We start from the raw sequence: 17149 nt of genomic DNA on the forward strand, positions 1-17149 counted from the left end.
GGGATAGAGAGCCAGAAACATCGATGAGAGAGAAACATCGATCAGCTGCCTCCTGCACACCCCCCACTGGGGACGTGCCCGCAACCCAGGTACATGCCCTTGACCGGAATCGAACCCGGGACCCCTCAGTCCGCAGGCCGACGCTCTATCCACTGAGCCAAACCGGTTTTGGCCGTCCATTCTATTCTTAAATGCATCCTCGCTTTCAACAGTGGGGTCAGCCCGGGCCCTTTTCTTCCGAGGTGGCTGAGGAGTTTCACTGGTACTGCCACCATCCCTGTTTCCAAGAGTCTTCTGCTTGTTCTTTCTTGTCTTCCTCACCAATCCAGAAGAGGGGTTCTCTACAGAGCACCCTCCTCCCCCACCATCTGCCTGGGAGGGCTGGTTCCAGATTCTGCTGTGGACCAGCTGTCTTCTTTGCTGATGAGGCCCCTCTCATCTTACTTCTCTGCATATTACTTCTAGTTGGTTTTTGAAGCTGTCTTCTTCTGCAGATTGTTATCCACGAGTTTGAGAACCCTGTTTTCTGGAACTCATTCAACCGTTTTTATTTCAACCAATAATCCTCTTTCTTCTTGCTCTTCCAAGAACTAGTGTTTTCCCAGATAGAATCTTATAGATCTTCAGGGATTGTTTGAAAGGATGAGGTGGGAGACAACCCAAGATTCTGTAATCAGGATCAGATCTTCTGATCCTTACTATGCAGCAAACTTAGTTTTTCTGATAATGGCCTGAAATGGGAATCCACTTCTTCCCAGCACCGGGCATGTGATCACTGCTATCCCTCCAATAGCCATTAACCTTTTATTTTGAAAAAATTTTAGATTTACAGAAGAGTTACAAGATGGTACAGAGTTCCATATATTCTTTCCCCAGCTTCCCCACTGTTAATATCATACATTTATCACAACAAAGAAATTAACATTGGTATAATGCTATCAAATTAAATTATGGCCTTTTCCCCCCTCCTCCAAGTTTTTCTGTAGTCCTTTTTCTGTCCCAGGAATAGATTTAATTTTTATAGATAGCTACTTTCCCACATTTTTATTAAATCCAGAATATCATCAAATTCACAAGACTGACAACTGATACTTTTTAATGCCACTAATTAGGTAGTATAGTTACTGTCTCAAACATGTATTCATATGTCCTGTTTTCGTCTCTGCTTAAATATCTTTTTTTTTTTTTTCCTGCCTAAATGTCTTGTTTGCACGGAGAAGTTACCAAATGGCACAGGGGTACCAAGCATACCTCATAGTGCTTCCCCCAACAACACTAAGGCAGAGAAGCATGGGGATTTAAAAAAATAATCTGCTGTAAAAAAATTTATGGTCTTTGTTATGTTAGTGTCAGATTGTACTTGAGAAGTTAGGTACATGTGATTTGTTGCTAAAGATGAAATGCCCCACACACCGGCAGACAGGTTCCTTTTACCCAACCATGAGGAATTTGTCAACACTACGCTTGGGACTGAGGAAGCAAAGTCAGTGGACACATTGACCCATGACATGACAGAGACACACCAACCAACAAAACCTTCCACTTCAGAATGCTGAATCCACAGGTGTATTACCTGGCTGCTTGGTTAGCTCACCAGTGAGAAGTGCCCCAGCTAGAGGGAGCCTGCAGTTCTGATCTGGTCCAGTGAGGCCATCCACAACAGGGAAGCTCATGCAGTGCAAACAGCCCCAGCCTGTTTTTATCCTGCAAAGAGACAGGAGCAGACGTCTGCTCTATTTCATACTGAAGGGCACTGACTGGCAAAGGACATGTTTTGTCAAAAACAAGTTAAACATTGAAGAGAAAAAAGTGTGAATTTTTACCTTTCATTTAGAATGGTTATTAACTGAAAAATGGATACGTGGGCTGACACTTTGGAGTATCTAAATGAATGTAATAAAAAAATTGCAAGGACTGTGTAAAAATGTATAGTGAGAGAATGTGTGGCTTTGCAGCACAATCCAATTTGGGAAAAGTGAAAATAAGTTATTTAGTAATATGTTTGGTCAGTTTTATTTTGAATCCTAAACAAAAATTAACATGAACAAATGCAACAAAATCACTGTGAAATAATTATTAGGAAAATAAATGGGATGGGGGATGGAGCATCCTGGATGCATCATATTCAGAACTGGCAACATCCGTGGAGGAGAAGGAAGCACTGGACTTGAAGGAGAATTGCTCCCTTGAAGATTTTTTTGTTGTTAATCCTCACCAAAAGATATTTTTTTCCATTGATTTTTTAGAGAGTAAAAGGGAGGTAAAATGCACCTAGTAAAAAAGGGGAGGGAGAGAGAGAGAGATACATACATGGTTGTGAGAGCAACTTATCAGTTGGTTGCCTCCCACATGCACCCCAGGGATCAAACCTGAACCTGCAACACAGGTAGGTGCCCTGCCCAGGAATCAACTGGCAACCTTCTGGTGCACGGGACAACGCCCAACCAACTGAGTCATACTGGCCAGGGTGCTCCGTTGAAGAATTTAAGACTGCATTACTTGCCAGGTTTGGCTCAGTGGATAGAGCGTCAGCCTGCGGACTGAAAGGTCCCAGGTTCGATTCCGGTCAAGGGCATGTAACTTGGTTGCGGGCACATCCCCAGTAGGAGGTGTGCAAGAGGCAACTGATCGATGTCATTGATGTTTCTGACTATCCCTCTTCCTTCCTCTCTGTAAAAAATCAATAAAATATATAAAAAATAAAAAAATAAAAGACTGCATTACTGGCCAAGCCTCTCTATGAAGCTTTAAAAGGGGAAGAGAAAAAAAATAAAATAAAAGACTGCATTAGCCCTAGCTGGTTTGGCTCAGTGGATAGAGCGTCGGCCTGTGGACTGAAGGGTCCTGGGTTCGATTCTGGTCAAGGGCACATGCCCAGGTTGTTGGCTTGGTCCCTAGCAGGGGGTGTGCAGGAGGCAGCCGATCAATGATTCTCATCATTGATGTTTCTATCCCTCTCCCTTCCTCTCTGAAATCAATAAAAATATATATTTTTAAAAAAGACTGCATTAGCCCGGCTGGCTTGTGGTTGAGCATTGACCTATGAATCAGGAGGTCCAGGTTTGATTCCTGATCAGGGCTCATGCCTAGGTTTTGGGCTTGATCCCCAGTGGGGGTCGTGCAGGAGGCAGCCAATCGATGAATATCTCTGATTATTGAGGTTTCTGTCTCTCCCTTCCTCTCTGAAATCAATCCTTCCTATATAATAAAAGCCTAATATGCAAATAGACCTATCGGCAGAATGACGGGTGGAATGACCAGTTGCTATGACATGCACTGATCACCAGGGGGCAGATGCTATGACATGCACTGACCACCAGGGGGCAGATGCTCAACACAAAAGCTGCCCCAAATCCGCAGGCCAGCCAAGGCAGGTGTGGGGCGGCGGGTTGGGGGTGGGGGGGCATCGCCCCACAGATTGGCCCTGATTGCTGGGCAGGGCCTTTAGTAAATTTTGTGCACTGGGCCTTTAGTAAAAATATATTTAAAAATAAATAAATAAAGACTGCATTAGCTGATTGAACAGTAAGAAAAGTTTCTGTCCATCACAGGAGCTGCATACCCTGCTCCAATTGCTGCCAAGGCCAGTGTGAACCAAGTTCTTTACTAGATTTTTGTTTGCTCTTGTTCACATAGCCTGCCTGTAGACGTGCTCCATAAATAAGAGGAATGAGAGGAGCAACCAAATGTCTCAGTCAAGAATTGCGGGGACTCTTTCCCCCTCCCCACGTGGGAGTCTGTGCTGTAAGATTCTTTCCCTCTCCCCACGTGGGAATCTGTACTTGTTCAATAAAATTTCCACCTTTGCTAAAAAAAAAAAAAAAAAAGAATTGCTTGGATCCCTATCATATGGAAAATTCAGTATCAAAAAGTCATGTTCATCAAAATGAAAATATTTCATCTGGAAGGTTATATGAGTCAATATTAATGTCTTTTCTAATACCTAGGATTTTAATTGTGTAATGTAAATGAAAACATAACACCTCTTTTCTCCACCTGTCTGGCTCCTTCCAGTGCCCTTCCCTTCCTCCCTGCAGCTGCTTTGGGGCGTTTGCCCCTCCTGTGAAACTGCTGCTTCTCTCTCTCTTTCCTTCCATTCTGCTTCCTCACTGTGCTCAGCATGCAGACAGGCTCCTGCCCCTCTCTCTTCCTCCATGGCTGCCTCAGAGACAAAGACCAGTGCTTTCTGTCAGCACTCCTGCTGCTGCCCTGATGGGTGGGGCCCTGGCCCAGGTTTGAGAAGTCCTGGTGGGACAGATGAATGGAAGCTGGTTTCCAGTTCCTCCTCTGAACCAAGAGCCTCTGCCTCCAGGCCTTTACACAGGACATGTCCCACCCCTCAGCCAGCTGCAGTGCCCCTGCACCAGGACCCTTTCCCTGAGGCCCCAGAAGACAATGCTTTTCCTTTCCAGTCTCCCCTTTTCCTCCCCTGGAGACTGTCAGCTCCTGAGAGCAGGAGCCCCATGTGGTCCTGCCTGTGCTGCTAGTGTAATCTAGGGTGTTCTGAAAGAGAGATGGGTGTGCATTGGTCTCACATGGCAGTGTGCATTTCTGGGGCCTATGGTTGCGGGGGCGGGGGGGGGGGTGGTGCCACCAACAATCGCTACAGTAACAACTTTTTACCATAGCATAGGATCATCTTATGGTTGACATTAGACACTCTGACACAGGCCAGAATTGGTGAGGAATGACCTGGCCTGGGGAGCCGGGGGCAGGGCTGTCTCTGCTATTTCAGAAGCCTGCCTGCCTCAGGCCAGGTCAGCTCAAGTGGTCACAGTGTCTGCTAGGACCTTGACCAGGCGGAAACACCCTCCTCTCCTGCTCCCACCACCACCTCATGTGGACCCTTTTTGGGCTTGGTCCATGGTAATTGCGTGCCATTTCAAGTCCTCATCTCTAGTCAGCCAAGGAAGCGCTTTGTTTTTATCTTTTTTTAAGATTGAATTTAACAATTTTATTTACTTTTATTTATTTTTTGATCCTTACCCAAGGATATATTTTAGTGATTTTTATTTATTTTTTAATCTTTTAAAAATACATATTTTTATTGCTTTCAGAGAGGAAGGGAAGGGAGAGGGAGAGAGATAGAAACATCAATGATGAGAGAGGATCATTGACCTGTTGCCTCCTGCACGCCCCACACTGGGGATCAAGCCCACAACCCAGGCATATACCCTGACCGGGAATCGAGCCATGACCTCCTGGTTTGCAGCTATGCCAGCCTGGCTGCTTTACTGATTTTTAAAGAGAGGGGAATAGAGAGAGAGAGAGAAACATTGATATATGAGAGAAGCATCAATCTCCTGTACACACGCCCACCTGGGATAGAACTCTCAGCCTAGGCATTCGCCCCTACCAGGAAGCGAACCAGCAAACTTTCCGTGCACTAGACGACACTCCAACCAACTGAACCACACCAGCCAGGTCTGAATTTAACCATTAAAATGAACAACTCAGTGGTATTTAGGGCATTCACAGGCTGTACAAATACCACCTCTAATTCCACATTTTTATGCCCCAAAAGGAACCCTGTGCCCATTAAGCACTTGCTCCCCATTCCTCCCTCTCTTACGGTTTTTGAAAGGTAAAATGCACCTAGTAAAAAAAACAATAGATCAATACAGCCATAACTGGTTTGGCTCAGTGGATAGAGCGTCGGCCCATGGGCTGAAGGGTCCGGGGTTTGATTCTGGTCAAGGGCACATGCCCAGGTTGCTGGCTTGGTCCCCAGTAGGGGGCGTGCAAGAGGCAGCCAACCAATGATTCTTATCATTGATGTTTCTATCTCTCCCTCTCCCTTCCTCTCTGTAAAAATCAATACATATGAGAATATCCACAATGGGTAGTCTCTTTCCCCATCAGGTCCCCAGGGGCCTCCACTGTTAGCAGTGTTTCATGCATGTTCAGGTAATTCATCTGTGCACTCTTCCCCATCCTGCTTCTTGTCACTTAACTACCTCTCATATCATCCACACCAGAATGTGTCCACCTGTTTCCATCTCAGAAACAGCTGTCCAGCATTCCGTGGTCCGCAATTTAAGTTCTAGCTAGATCTCTACCTTCCCTGCTCAAACCCTCTTCCTCTTTTTTAACACCTCATTCCTAGATCACTGCCCTGCAGGCAGTCCAAGCTGCCCAGCCCCTCCCTCCTTTGTATCACCTCTCCTGGTAACCACTTTTCCAGTTTAGGGTTGGGACAAATCCAGCCCCCATGGCTGTGAGCTCCCAAAGGGTAGGAACTCTCTTCCTACATTTTGTATCCCCAGAGCCTAGCTTGGTGTCTACACACAGTAGATGCTCACTAAATGTCAGATGAGTGGCTTAGGGTGGAAGGCAGATGGCCAGGAGGTTGTGAACTGACTGGTGCAGGTTGAGAAGGTCAGGCTGGCCTTCAGGGTGCTGAGCCCAGATCAGAGGGAGGGTCCAGAGCAGTCGGTGTCTCTTGTGTACCCTTTCTGAAAGCCTGCTACCTGTGTCAGGCTCAGTGCCAGGTCCTAGTTTACTGTAAACCCCCAGGATTCTCCCTCCCTTCCTCCATCCCTCTCTCCCTCCCTCCCTTCCTTCCTTCCTAAACCCAGGGAGAGAGCCTCACACTGCACCCTGGTGGTCAGGGACAGCCCCAAGGCGCCCTCTACCAGTGACCAAGTGGCTGCAGGTCCCGCTTCTATAATGCTGTGTTTACCTACAGGACATATTTTATTTTAAAAAATAACAAGGGCCCTGGCCAGGTGGCTCAGTTCACCAAAAGGTTGCATGTTCGATTCCTGGACAAGGCACATACCTAGGTTGTGTGTTCAATCCCCAGTTAGAGGCAACTGATTGATGTCTCGTGGATGTTTTTTTTTTTCTCTTTCTCTCTTTAGCCCCCTTTCCTCTTTCTCTAAAAATCAATAAAAAGCATATCCTTAGGTGAGGATTAAAAAAATAAAATAAAATATAAATAACTTGTATCATTTTATAAGCCAAATTTTTTTCAACCATACAAAAAATTGCCTTTACTCATCTCCCCCACTAGCACAACTAAGTTTTTTGTTTCATCTCCTCCCAGCCTTTCCTGGGCCACTTATCTAGCCAGGTCAAGAGAACAGGGGTCATGTCCCAGAATTATGCCCCCTCTAGCATATCTTCATGGCAACTCACGGGGAAAATGGGACTGTTCACAGTGAGAAAGCACCCTGCCTGGAACTCTTGCTTCTCTGCAGTTTCCCAATGTTCTTTCTTAAAATATATTTGTATGGCTTTCACAGAGGAAGGAAGAGAGAGATAGAAACATTTATGATGAGAGAGAATCATTAATTGGCTGCCTCCTGCATTCCCCACACTGGGGATTGAACTCGCAACCTGGGCATGTGTCCTGACTGGGAATCTAACTGTGACCTCCTGGTTCACAGGTCGATGCTCAACCACTGAGCCACACTGGCCGGGCCCTGATCTTCTTGATAAGGCCATGCATCAGACTATTCCACTTCTTTAGGTAAGTTCATCTTTCCAATCATTTGAGGCTATTTGGAATCTGATTGTCGTTTTCTCTCTAGCCATCTCCCTCTCTTCCCTCGGGTCTTGCAGAGTTCCATTGGACTTTTCTCTCTGTTACCAACTTTCAGTGGGGACAGTGGGCCATTTGCCCCCATTAAATCTCTTGGAGGATAAGGACCCTAATCCACATCTCTCTATACCTCTCTTTTAGGGCCTCCTACCTGAGTTTCCCAAAGCCCCTTCTTCTTTCTTTCTGGAAATCCCCACTTGCATAATGACAAGCCAGAAGCTCATGACACTGTGGTTTCAAGCTGGGGACTTAGCTGTGAGGGAGAAGGCAGAGATGTGTATCCCTGGCCACTCCCTTTTACAGCCACAGCCCATCCCACCCCAGAGCCCTGCCAGTGCTGGGAGGCCTAGGGGAAGGCAACTTCCATCCCTCCTGGGCCCATCACTGGTCACCAGAAGCTCTCTGAGCCTTGGTGTAAGAGGCAGGTAGTGCATGAGCCACATGGACCAGCTCAGCCTGTGTAGCCAGAGTTTCAGTTCCACCACTCTCTAGCTGCCTGACCCTGGGCAAGATGGTTAACCTTCCTAGGACTATTTCCTTTTTCAAACAATGAGAGTAATGGTGATATCTTCCTCAGAGGGTCATTGTGAGGGTTAGATAATACCCCCCACAATGCTCAGGACAGGCTTGGCACACACACTCAGTGATCAATAAATGTTAGCTGTATGCACCAGGCACCCTAGCAGGGGTCAGGAATACAGAAAAAGAGGCACAGGGATTCTCAGTGGGGAAGGTAGTGAGAAAAAGTAGTAATGGAGTACAAGGGATGAGGAAAGGGCCTGAGGAGGAGAAAAGTCAGGAGGGCTTCTTGGAGGAGGTAGCATTCCCTAAGACTGGATAGCATTCCCTAAGAAGGAAGGAAGAATAGTTGGTGCAGAGAGAACTACAGGATCAAGGACAAAGGTGAGGAGGGGCCAACACAAGGATAAGAGATAATAGGGAGGGCCTGAGAGGGGACCACCAAGGGTCCACCCTGTGTCAGAAGGACAGTGAAGAATTCTAGGAGGGAGCAACTGGGCAGATGTGCCAGTTGGAAAGAACCTATAGCTTACAGGAGGAGAATGGGTTGGATGGTGAGTGAAACTGATGAGGTCAATCATGTAGAGGCTGTGAGAAGACCCAGGCCAGAAATGAAGGACCACCCAAGGGGCAGTGGGCTTCTGGCGGGGTCAGAGCTAAGTACTGGGAAGCTGAGGGCTTGGTGAGTAATGATGAATGAGCAGTTCATGACTCGAAGGCTGCTGATGGGAGCAGTTGGGTGGATGGTTGTGTTTCTTGCCCAAAATGGAAATAACTGGATGAAAGCCAGTGGTGATGCGGATGGGACTAAACTCAGTTTGGGGTGTCAGCAGCCCCACTAGAGAACCAGTGTGACGCCTCATTCCAGAACTTGCGCAGAAAATGAGAGGACTGGGAGCAAAGCTGACCTGCTCCCTGAGCCCAATGAGGAAGCCGTCTCCTGATTTCCCAGTTCTGGAATTTCAGCCATACCAAGCTTCTGTGCACTTTGCCCAGCACTGTACTTCTGACTGATGTAGACTGTCCTGCCCCTCCTTTCCTTGGTCTGAATTCTTCCCCTGGACCCACTGTCCCTGGCACCCAGCCAGCATCAGCCTGGCCTGGGCTCCCTGGTCTGGACTCTAAGTGCCTAGAGTTATGGAGGGTGGGCTTGGAGCAGGTCTGGTAAGGTACAGACAAAAGACATGATCACTCAGGGGCGGGGATGGGAGGGGTGTGAAGCTCTGGGAACCACTGTAGGACCTGGGCCTGTCCTTGCTCCTCCCTGGAACTCCAGGAAGGAATCAGGGCGTCTGAGCCATGGGAGGAGCTGAAAGAAAAGAGAGATTGTGGAGGAATGGGCAGTGGGCCACAGCAACAGAGAAACCCACTCAGACAGCCTGACAAGTGTCCCTTGGCTTAGAGAAATGGCAGTCCCCAGTGACCTTGGCAAAGGCAAGGAGCTGGGGAAGGATGGAGGGCAGGTGAGGTGGAAACACAGAGTAAAGATTCCTCTTTCCAGAAGTCAGAGTCCAGGGCAAGGAAGAGGGTGGCAGAGGGAGGTGGGGAGGACTGGGAGCTCAAGGGAGACCCAGAAAGCAGTCAGCCAGGGCTCCTGAAAGGGAAGAGACAAAAGAGCATAGGAAACCAGAGCTGGTGGGTAGATAATCAGGTAGCCAGTTGGGGTGCGGGACCACCACATGGGATCAAGAGGGCAGTGTCAGTTCCAGGCCAGGCTGCATGCTGGGCTGGAACCACTGGCTACTGCTCCAGAAATAAGGGCAGCTCTGCAGGTGCAAGCTTTGCCCGAGGACAGGACAGGGACCCCAGAACGTGCAGTCATCTGGGAAAGCCTGCACAGGTCGCAGCCCTGACGGATTTCAAACCAGTCATGCCTTCATCTTGAGGGTACAGAGACACCCCTCCCCACAACTGAAGTCTGGGTCCCTAATGCAAGAGAGGAGACAGATGAAGGGAAGGGCGTTCCTTTTCCTAGGAAGCCAGGGGAGAAGTCACCAATTTCTGGGTCAGAAGCTGGTGGGTCTGGGTCTGGAGGAGACTGTGGTCGGGGTCAGGGTGGAGCGACCGAGGGAATTCACAGGTGGGCTGGGGGCTTTCCGGGGGCTGGAGCATTAGAGGCAGGCGCCCGGGACTCAGGATTTGGCTCGGTCTGCTCGGATGCTCAAATCGCTCCAGGAGAAGGAGAGAATGGTCCTGGGTCCCAACGTGAGAAGCCGGCGGCCAACAATCCATGCCGCAAATGCAAAGAAAAGCAATCCAAGGAACCGAACACCGGCTGGCGCCACGCAGCCGCAGAGGAGGCGGAGCACCTCCACGTCCTGCCCTGTATGATAATGTGGCGCACCACCGCCCCGCCCCGATGGAGCGACCCGACGGGTGCAACGCCGCGGAGTCCGAGATGCCGCGGAGACGGGCAGCGCACCCGTGGAGGCCGAGGGGGCGCAACGCCAGAGTCTGGGCTGGCGGGGCGGCCGCACAGTGTGGGCACGGTCAGCCGCACAGTGCGGGCACGGTCAGCGGGCCGCTAAGGGGTGCAGGGGCCGTGGCGCCCCCCACCGGCACGAAGTGGTATGGCCCGCCGGGGCGGGGCTAGGGTCATGTGACGCGGCCGCTGCGGCCATTTTGTTTTGCGGTGCTGGTATTTAGAGCGCAGCGGCTGACTGCCCGGTAGCCTTCGCCGCCGCGTCTGATCGCTCGCCTCGCGCTCGCTGCCAGCTGCCTGCTCGCCTCGCCCAGCTGGTTCTCGCCCCCGCCGCGGCCTGCTGAGCTCGCCCCCTCCCCACCCGCAGACATGTCCGAGGTCAAGAGCGGCGGCCCCGAGTACGCCTCCTTTTTCGCGGTCATGGGCGCCTCGGCCGCCATGATCTTCAGCGGTGAGCGCCGCGGCAGGAGGGACCCGGGGGGCGCCGGGGCGCGTGGGTCTCGTGCCCATAGCTTGCCGGGGGTTCGGTGTGTGACGTCACTCTGACGTAATTCCAAGCTGTTGGGGTCCCGGGCCTCACGTGACGACGGGTGGGGGTCGGGGCCCAGAAGGCTGCCTGGGCCGTGGGGTGTCCAGTGCAGGACATATGGGTTGGGTCGGGGTGGGGGTCCCAAGGGTCTCCCAGGGATACACGGGCTGGCCTCCTTGCTCCGGTTCCGAGTCGGTGCGGGGGTGGGGCGATGGCGCCGCTGCCATCTTAGCCGGGGGAGAGGTGGGAGGGAGGCTGGGGTGGGGGCGCGCGGTCCTGCGCCTGCTCCGCATCCGCCCGTCCTCCCCCTCTCCCTTCCCCCCTCCCCCCCCCCTCAGTCCTGCGGGAAGGCGTGACATCACACCTCAGACAGCTCCCCAGACATAGGGCCGGCCCTGTCCGTGGGCGGTGGGGATGGGGGATCAGGTCCTGGTGCTCCCAGCCGAGGTCCACAGCCCTGGCCCTTCCCTCCATCCCCTCCCCCCCTCCATCCCCTCCTTCCCCCTGCCCAGGGCAGATGGGTCTAACTCTGAGGTAGGTGCTTCCGGTTAGGGCTTGTCACTGTTTCCCAATAGCCCTGTGTGGGTTTGTTGGGAAAGCTGGGCTGAGAAGTTGGTCCTGAGAGCCGGCAGGAACCCAGGGGTGGGAGTGTTTGGAATTGAGACAGGCCGAGGACAATGGGAGTCTGGCCAGCATCAGCGCTGTGAGGTGTGGACGCTTGCTTTGGATTGGGTTGCACAGAGAATCTCAGCATTGAGGGGATTGGGTCTTTGTCCTTAGGAGAGTTTTCTAGTTCAGGCCCCAATGAATGAAAATGAATGAATGAATAACCTTCCTTTCCGTAAGGCCTGATATTGGAAAGGGCTGCCCTAGGCATGGAGAAAGGGGCCTTCCAGGGTTCTTTATGGCACCCTGCTTTTGAAGTTGGGTCTTGACAGTCCTGAGGTGTTGAATTGGCCTGGGAGAAAGATCATTGGGGGCAGGCTCAGGAATGTGCAACCCAGGGAGGTGAGTCCTGGCCCAGATGCAGCCCCCATGGACTGGTCTGGCCTGGTCTGGGTCTGGTTTTTGGCTTTGATGACCACGCCCTGCCCCACCCTACCTGATGAATTGGTAGGCTCCCAATGCAGGTATGTGGAGGGTTTGAACTCCAAACAGTCTCTGCTGACTGTAAACACTTGTGAGGTGGGGACTTGGGGGGCTCTGCTCTCTGGGAGGCCTCCCTCTCCCTGAGCCTGCCTGCCTGCCAGTCACGAGCTTCTGAGTGAGTCCTGTCCTTTCTATCATGTGCCAGTAAGAGGTCATTTGTGGTGGGAGAAGTCTGAACTTCCCCTTCCCTTCTAGCCAGTGCCTGCTCTTTCCACATCTTCAGGGGCTGACTGCTTCCCAGAACCTCCCGGCAGGCTGTGGTGCCTCCTTACCCCAGCCTTTTCTGTGCTTGGCCTCCAGGGATTCTGCTTTACCTGGCCTCCTTGGGGTGCTACTTGTGGCTGTCATTTATTCAAGTCTTGATTGAGCTCCTACTATGTGCCAGCCACTTGGAGACTTAAGTGAATAAAACATAATGCCTGCCCACCTGGAATTCTGGCTGTCAACTGTTTGCTCCTGAAGCTGAGTTTGCCTGTTAAGCCCTTTATCTGTATCCAGCTCCTAGTCTCCCTCTGATTACCAGGTGACTCTCTTTTCCTTCTAGAACTTAACTTTACTTTTTTTTTTAATGTATTTTTTATTCATTTCAGAGAAGGGAGAGCGAGAGAGAGAAACATCAATGGTGAGAGAGAATCATTGATCGGCTGCCTCCTGCACGCCCCCTACTGGGGAACGAGCCCACAACCTGGGCATGTGCCCTTGACCAGAATTGAACCTAGGATTCTTCAGTCTGCAGGCAGACACTATCCACTGAGCCAAATCAGCCAGGGCTTACTTGGTACTTTCAATGGATCCTGACCAGCAGAGCTCCGAAAGTTACTGAGAACAGGATAGCACTGATCCAGGGCTTTTTTTGCTTGTCCCAAGCTCATGGGTTTTGAGGCCATTCATTCCTGTTGTTCTAAATGCAGCTTCCCTCCTTCTTTCCCCACATGGGGCTAATTGTGGTTTACTTGTTTTTTTTAAAAATATATTTTATTGATTTTTAAAGAGAGGAAGGGGTTGGGATAGAGTTAGAAACATCAATGAGAGAGAAACATTGATCAGCTGCCTCCTGCACACCTCCCACTGGGGATGTGCCCACAACCAAGGTACATGCCCTTGACCGGAATCGAACCTGGGACCTTCCAGTTCGCAGGCCGACGCTCTATCCACTGAGCCAAACTGGTTAGGGCTATTTCTTTTTTTAAAATATATTTTTATTGATTTTAGAGAGGAAGGGAGAGGGATAGAGAGAAACATCAATGATGAGAGAGAATCATTGATCAGCTGCCTCCTGCACACCCCCTACTGGGGATTGAGCCCGCAACCCAGGCATATGCCCTTGGCCGGAATTGAACCTGGGACCCTTCAGTCCACAGGCCAACGCTCTATCCACTGAGCCAAACTGGCTAGGGCTGTGGTTGACTTCTTATTTCATTTCTCTTTTAACACGTTAAGCGCCCAGTCAGTCACTGGTGACTGACACTATACTTCCCTTACGAAAGACAAAACAGGCTGGGCGCTTAACGTGTTAAATATGTCTTTCTCCAAGGCTTGTCTTCATCTACCTCCTTGTGCCTATGTGAACAAACCCATCAGTTCTCAGGCCTCAGGTGTCACTGCCTAGCCGACTCCAAACTCTATCCCCAGCTCCTGGCCTAGATATTCCCTGGCCTGCCTGGTGCTTTGCTGATTGGTCTTCTTACTCTTAGGCCTCCCCAGTCTCCATCTCCCACTTCAGTTTCCTCTTTTCTTTTAACTTGTGACCAAAAAAAGTCCTGTTGATTCTTCATCATGTCTTCCACGAAGCTGTCAGTTGTTCCTTTTCCATAATTTTTGTGACTTCCTCCCTGTTGGTAGACACCCTGTGTTTGGTGCTGTGTTCTTGGAAATGCCATCTGATCGCAGTCTCCCTGTCTCCCAGTGGATCTGGAGCCCCATCTCAGGCTTGGCCTTCAGAACTATCCAGGGCTTTCTCAGACACCTGCTGCTCCCCAGCCAGACTGCTTTTCTCTCCTGATGGTCATTCCTGTTTCTTCCCTTTGTTCTTGTTGCCATCCCCAGCTATATGATCTCCCTGCTGCCCTCTGAGAGAAGGACCCAGCTCACTTCCTGCCTCTCGCAGTATTCCAATGCCTGTGATGCTGAGTTCCTTGAAACAATCTCCCACTAAGTGCCATGGCAGCCTGTGCTTTCACCCTTGAGCCGTGGCACTGGCCCCTTGCTCATACGTGACAGAGCCTGATGTGCTGGGTCTCCATTAGGAGCCCAAAGGATGCACTGCAACCAGGAGAATTCCAGGAAAGGCTTCATGAAGACAGAGGCCCTGGGCCCCAGGCTGAAGCCGCTGAATGTTCAGGCAAGGCGGTGTTGAGGTGCCTCTGGGACCATGGGGAGGAGGCAGTTCAGTCCCTTTGCCCCCACCCTTGCCTCCTCCCGCCAGTAGGTCCCCATCCAGCACTATCTTAGTTAGCATCTCCATTCAGGCTGTTTGGAATCTTCCTGTTCATTGTCAACCCCCCCCCCCCCCCCTCACTCAGATGTTACCTCTACGAAGCCCTTTCCCGGATCCCATCACTATCCTCCTCACTCTCCTGGAACATGTCACTGTGCTTGGAGGTGCTACATCTGTGTCCTCACCAAGCTTAGAGCCCTAGGAAGGCAGCGACCCTCTGAGTTCTCCCCTGCTCAGTAATGAGCAGAGTAGGTACCTTGTGGCCCACATTGGTGAACAAAATGTGCAGAGGAATGGCCAGGATTGTCTTGGTCCCTTCCATCTCCAACCCGTATTGTCCTCTGCTCAAGAAGTGCAGTGGAACCCTGGAGAGCAGGTGACTGAGTCAGAAGAGCTGCCTTGACCCATTGTGGCTCTCTATTCTGGGGAAAAGTTACTCTAGACTTCTGAACCAGAAGAGGGGAACTTTCAGGAAGGCAGCATACTCTAGGAAGAGAGAGGAGGGCAGCAGAAGAGGAGACAGGCCTTCCTAGAGCCCCACCCCCATTACTGGAGGCCTTGGGCAGAGGCTAGGCTTCTGGGAGATCTGCTGAGGCCTCACAGTTGGGCTGGGTGATGGCTCCACAGCCCCTTGTCTTCCTGTGCCCTGTCTTCTCCTTGGCTTGCCCTTCTCCTCTCTGGTTATTTAGAGAGGATCCTCCCCAAACTTAAGGGTCTAGGCCTGCTGTATGGTTGAGGGTGTGCTCATCCCATCAGCACAGACACCACCTCTCCTAGCATTGTGTTCCAGGGCAGGGTGGTAGGGAGTTTAGTGAGCAGGGTGGGGAGTCTGGGGAACTCTGGCCTGAGAGAACAGGACTTACCAGGTTGCTTCCCCTGACCAGTGGTCAGACCCTGTGTGTCCTGGGGCTCTTCCATCATGTTGTCCCTGGGCATAGCCCTAGGGCCAACAAACTGACCCTGGCCTAACATCTGGGCTGCCAATATGCAATCTTCTCATGCTTTTCCAGGCCCTTGGTGACGTGAGTGCCTGGGACTCTAGGTGGGACAAAATGTGTCCTGAATCTCCAGCAAGACAGCAGGGGCCCAGCTGCCTATTTCCCTGTGTGACTGCTGCCAGCCTGTTATAGCTCCACCTTTTAGGTTGGGGCAGCTGAGCTGAACTTCTTGGGAGCATGGGATTTGTACAGCAGGATTGGGGAGTGCTGAGCACAGGTGGGGGTTTCCTAGCAGAGCAGGCGCCCAGATAAGCCACCCAGCCATCAGGACCTCTGGCAGAAGAAAGGAACAGTTAACCTGGGTTTCTTGAGTGCTCGGCTGTGACCATTTCCCCTGAGGGTCACCTCCTGCCCCTGGCTGGGTGCCACCTTCATTGTTCCCTGTGATAATGGGGTGGCCCTCAACTGTGTCAGAGCTAGCGACAAGGTTCTGGTTCCAGATGCCTGGGCTCACTTTGCCTCCTCCCTAACAGCCTTGGGTGCTGCCTATGGTACCGCCAAGAGTGGCACCGGCATCGCGGCCATGTCTGTCATGCGACCAGAGCTGATCATGAAGTCCATCATCCCAGTGGTCATGGCTGGCATCATTGCCATCTATGGCCTGGTGGTGGCAGTCCTTATTGCCAACTCCCTGAATGAAGGCATCAGTCTCTACAGGTGAGTGCTGGGTTCCTCTCACCACATCAGCCCTGCCTGTTCAGGCCGCTGCACAGGGCTGGAGGGCTGGGGAGTGGGCTAGTGGCCTGTGCCTACCATCTTCCTAATGTCTATCCTGTGTCCTCTCTTCCCTAGGAGTTTCCTCCAACTGGGTGCTGGCTTGAGTGTGGGCCTCAGTGGGCTGGCAGCTGGCTTTGCCATTGGCATTGTGGGTGACGCCGGCGTGCGGGGCACTGCCCAGCAGCCCCGACTATTCGTGGGCATGATCTTGATCCTCATTTTCGCCGAGGTGCTGGGTCTCTATGGTCTCATCGTCGCCCTCATCCTCTCCACAAAGTAGCTCCTCTAAGCCCACCAGCCACAGGATATGATGTAAAGACCACCCCCTCCTCATTCCAGAATGAACAGCCTGATACACATGCACGGGGCAGCTGCCCCCCTCTACCCCCAAGTAGTTGGTCTTGTAAATGCGCAGTGTCCTAGTGCCCATCGTCTGTTGCCCCCACCCGCCCCGTGCCATGGACATCTGGGCCCACTCATCATCACCCATCCAGGTCCCCCGACCGGTGAGGATGGTGGCTTCTAGCCACCCCCACCCATTTACCTGCCCTAGAGTGCTCTGTGTATAGGGATGAATTCGAGTTGTCGTTTTCACTGGATGTTTATTTATAAAGATTTGATCTGTTCGCACGTCTGTGGAGCAGCCCTGCAGTCTCCCAACTATAATAATCTTTAGAGTGTCGCTTTGTGGGGTTACCGTGTGCCCTGAGGTTTTTTTGTAAGGAACCACTGTCCTCCAGCCCTAGCTGCGGGGCCATGAGCTGGGCCTGCCAGGCCCAGAGCCGTGTCCAATAAAATTCTCGGATGTGACTGGACATCTGTGTGTGTGCGC

The 17149-nt window shown here is 51.4% G+C and overlaps 1 protein-coding gene across 1 annotated transcript; it reads left to right on the forward strand.

The window, feature by feature from the left end:
* The first annotated feature begins 10431 nt into the window (after positions 1–10431).
* Positions 10432–17132, forward strand: ATP6V0C (ATPase H+ transporting V0 subunit c). The gene is made up of 3 exons (XM_080678432.1): positions 10432–10938; positions 16074–16257; positions 16393–17132. The coding sequence occupies exons 1-3, from the start codon at positions 10857–10859 to the stop codon at positions 16595–16597; spliced, it is 471 nt and encodes a 156-aa protein (XP_080534558.1). The 5' UTR covers positions 10432–10856; the 3' UTR covers positions 16598–17132.
* The last annotated feature ends 17 nt before the right edge of the window (positions 17133–17149 follow it).

Source organism: Plecotus auritus, assembly GCF_963455305.1.
Source record: "Plecotus auritus genome assembly, chromosome: 7".
In the NCBI taxonomy this organism is placed as follows: domain Eukaryota; kingdom Metazoa; phylum Chordata; class Mammalia; order Chiroptera; family Vespertilionidae; genus Plecotus; species Plecotus auritus.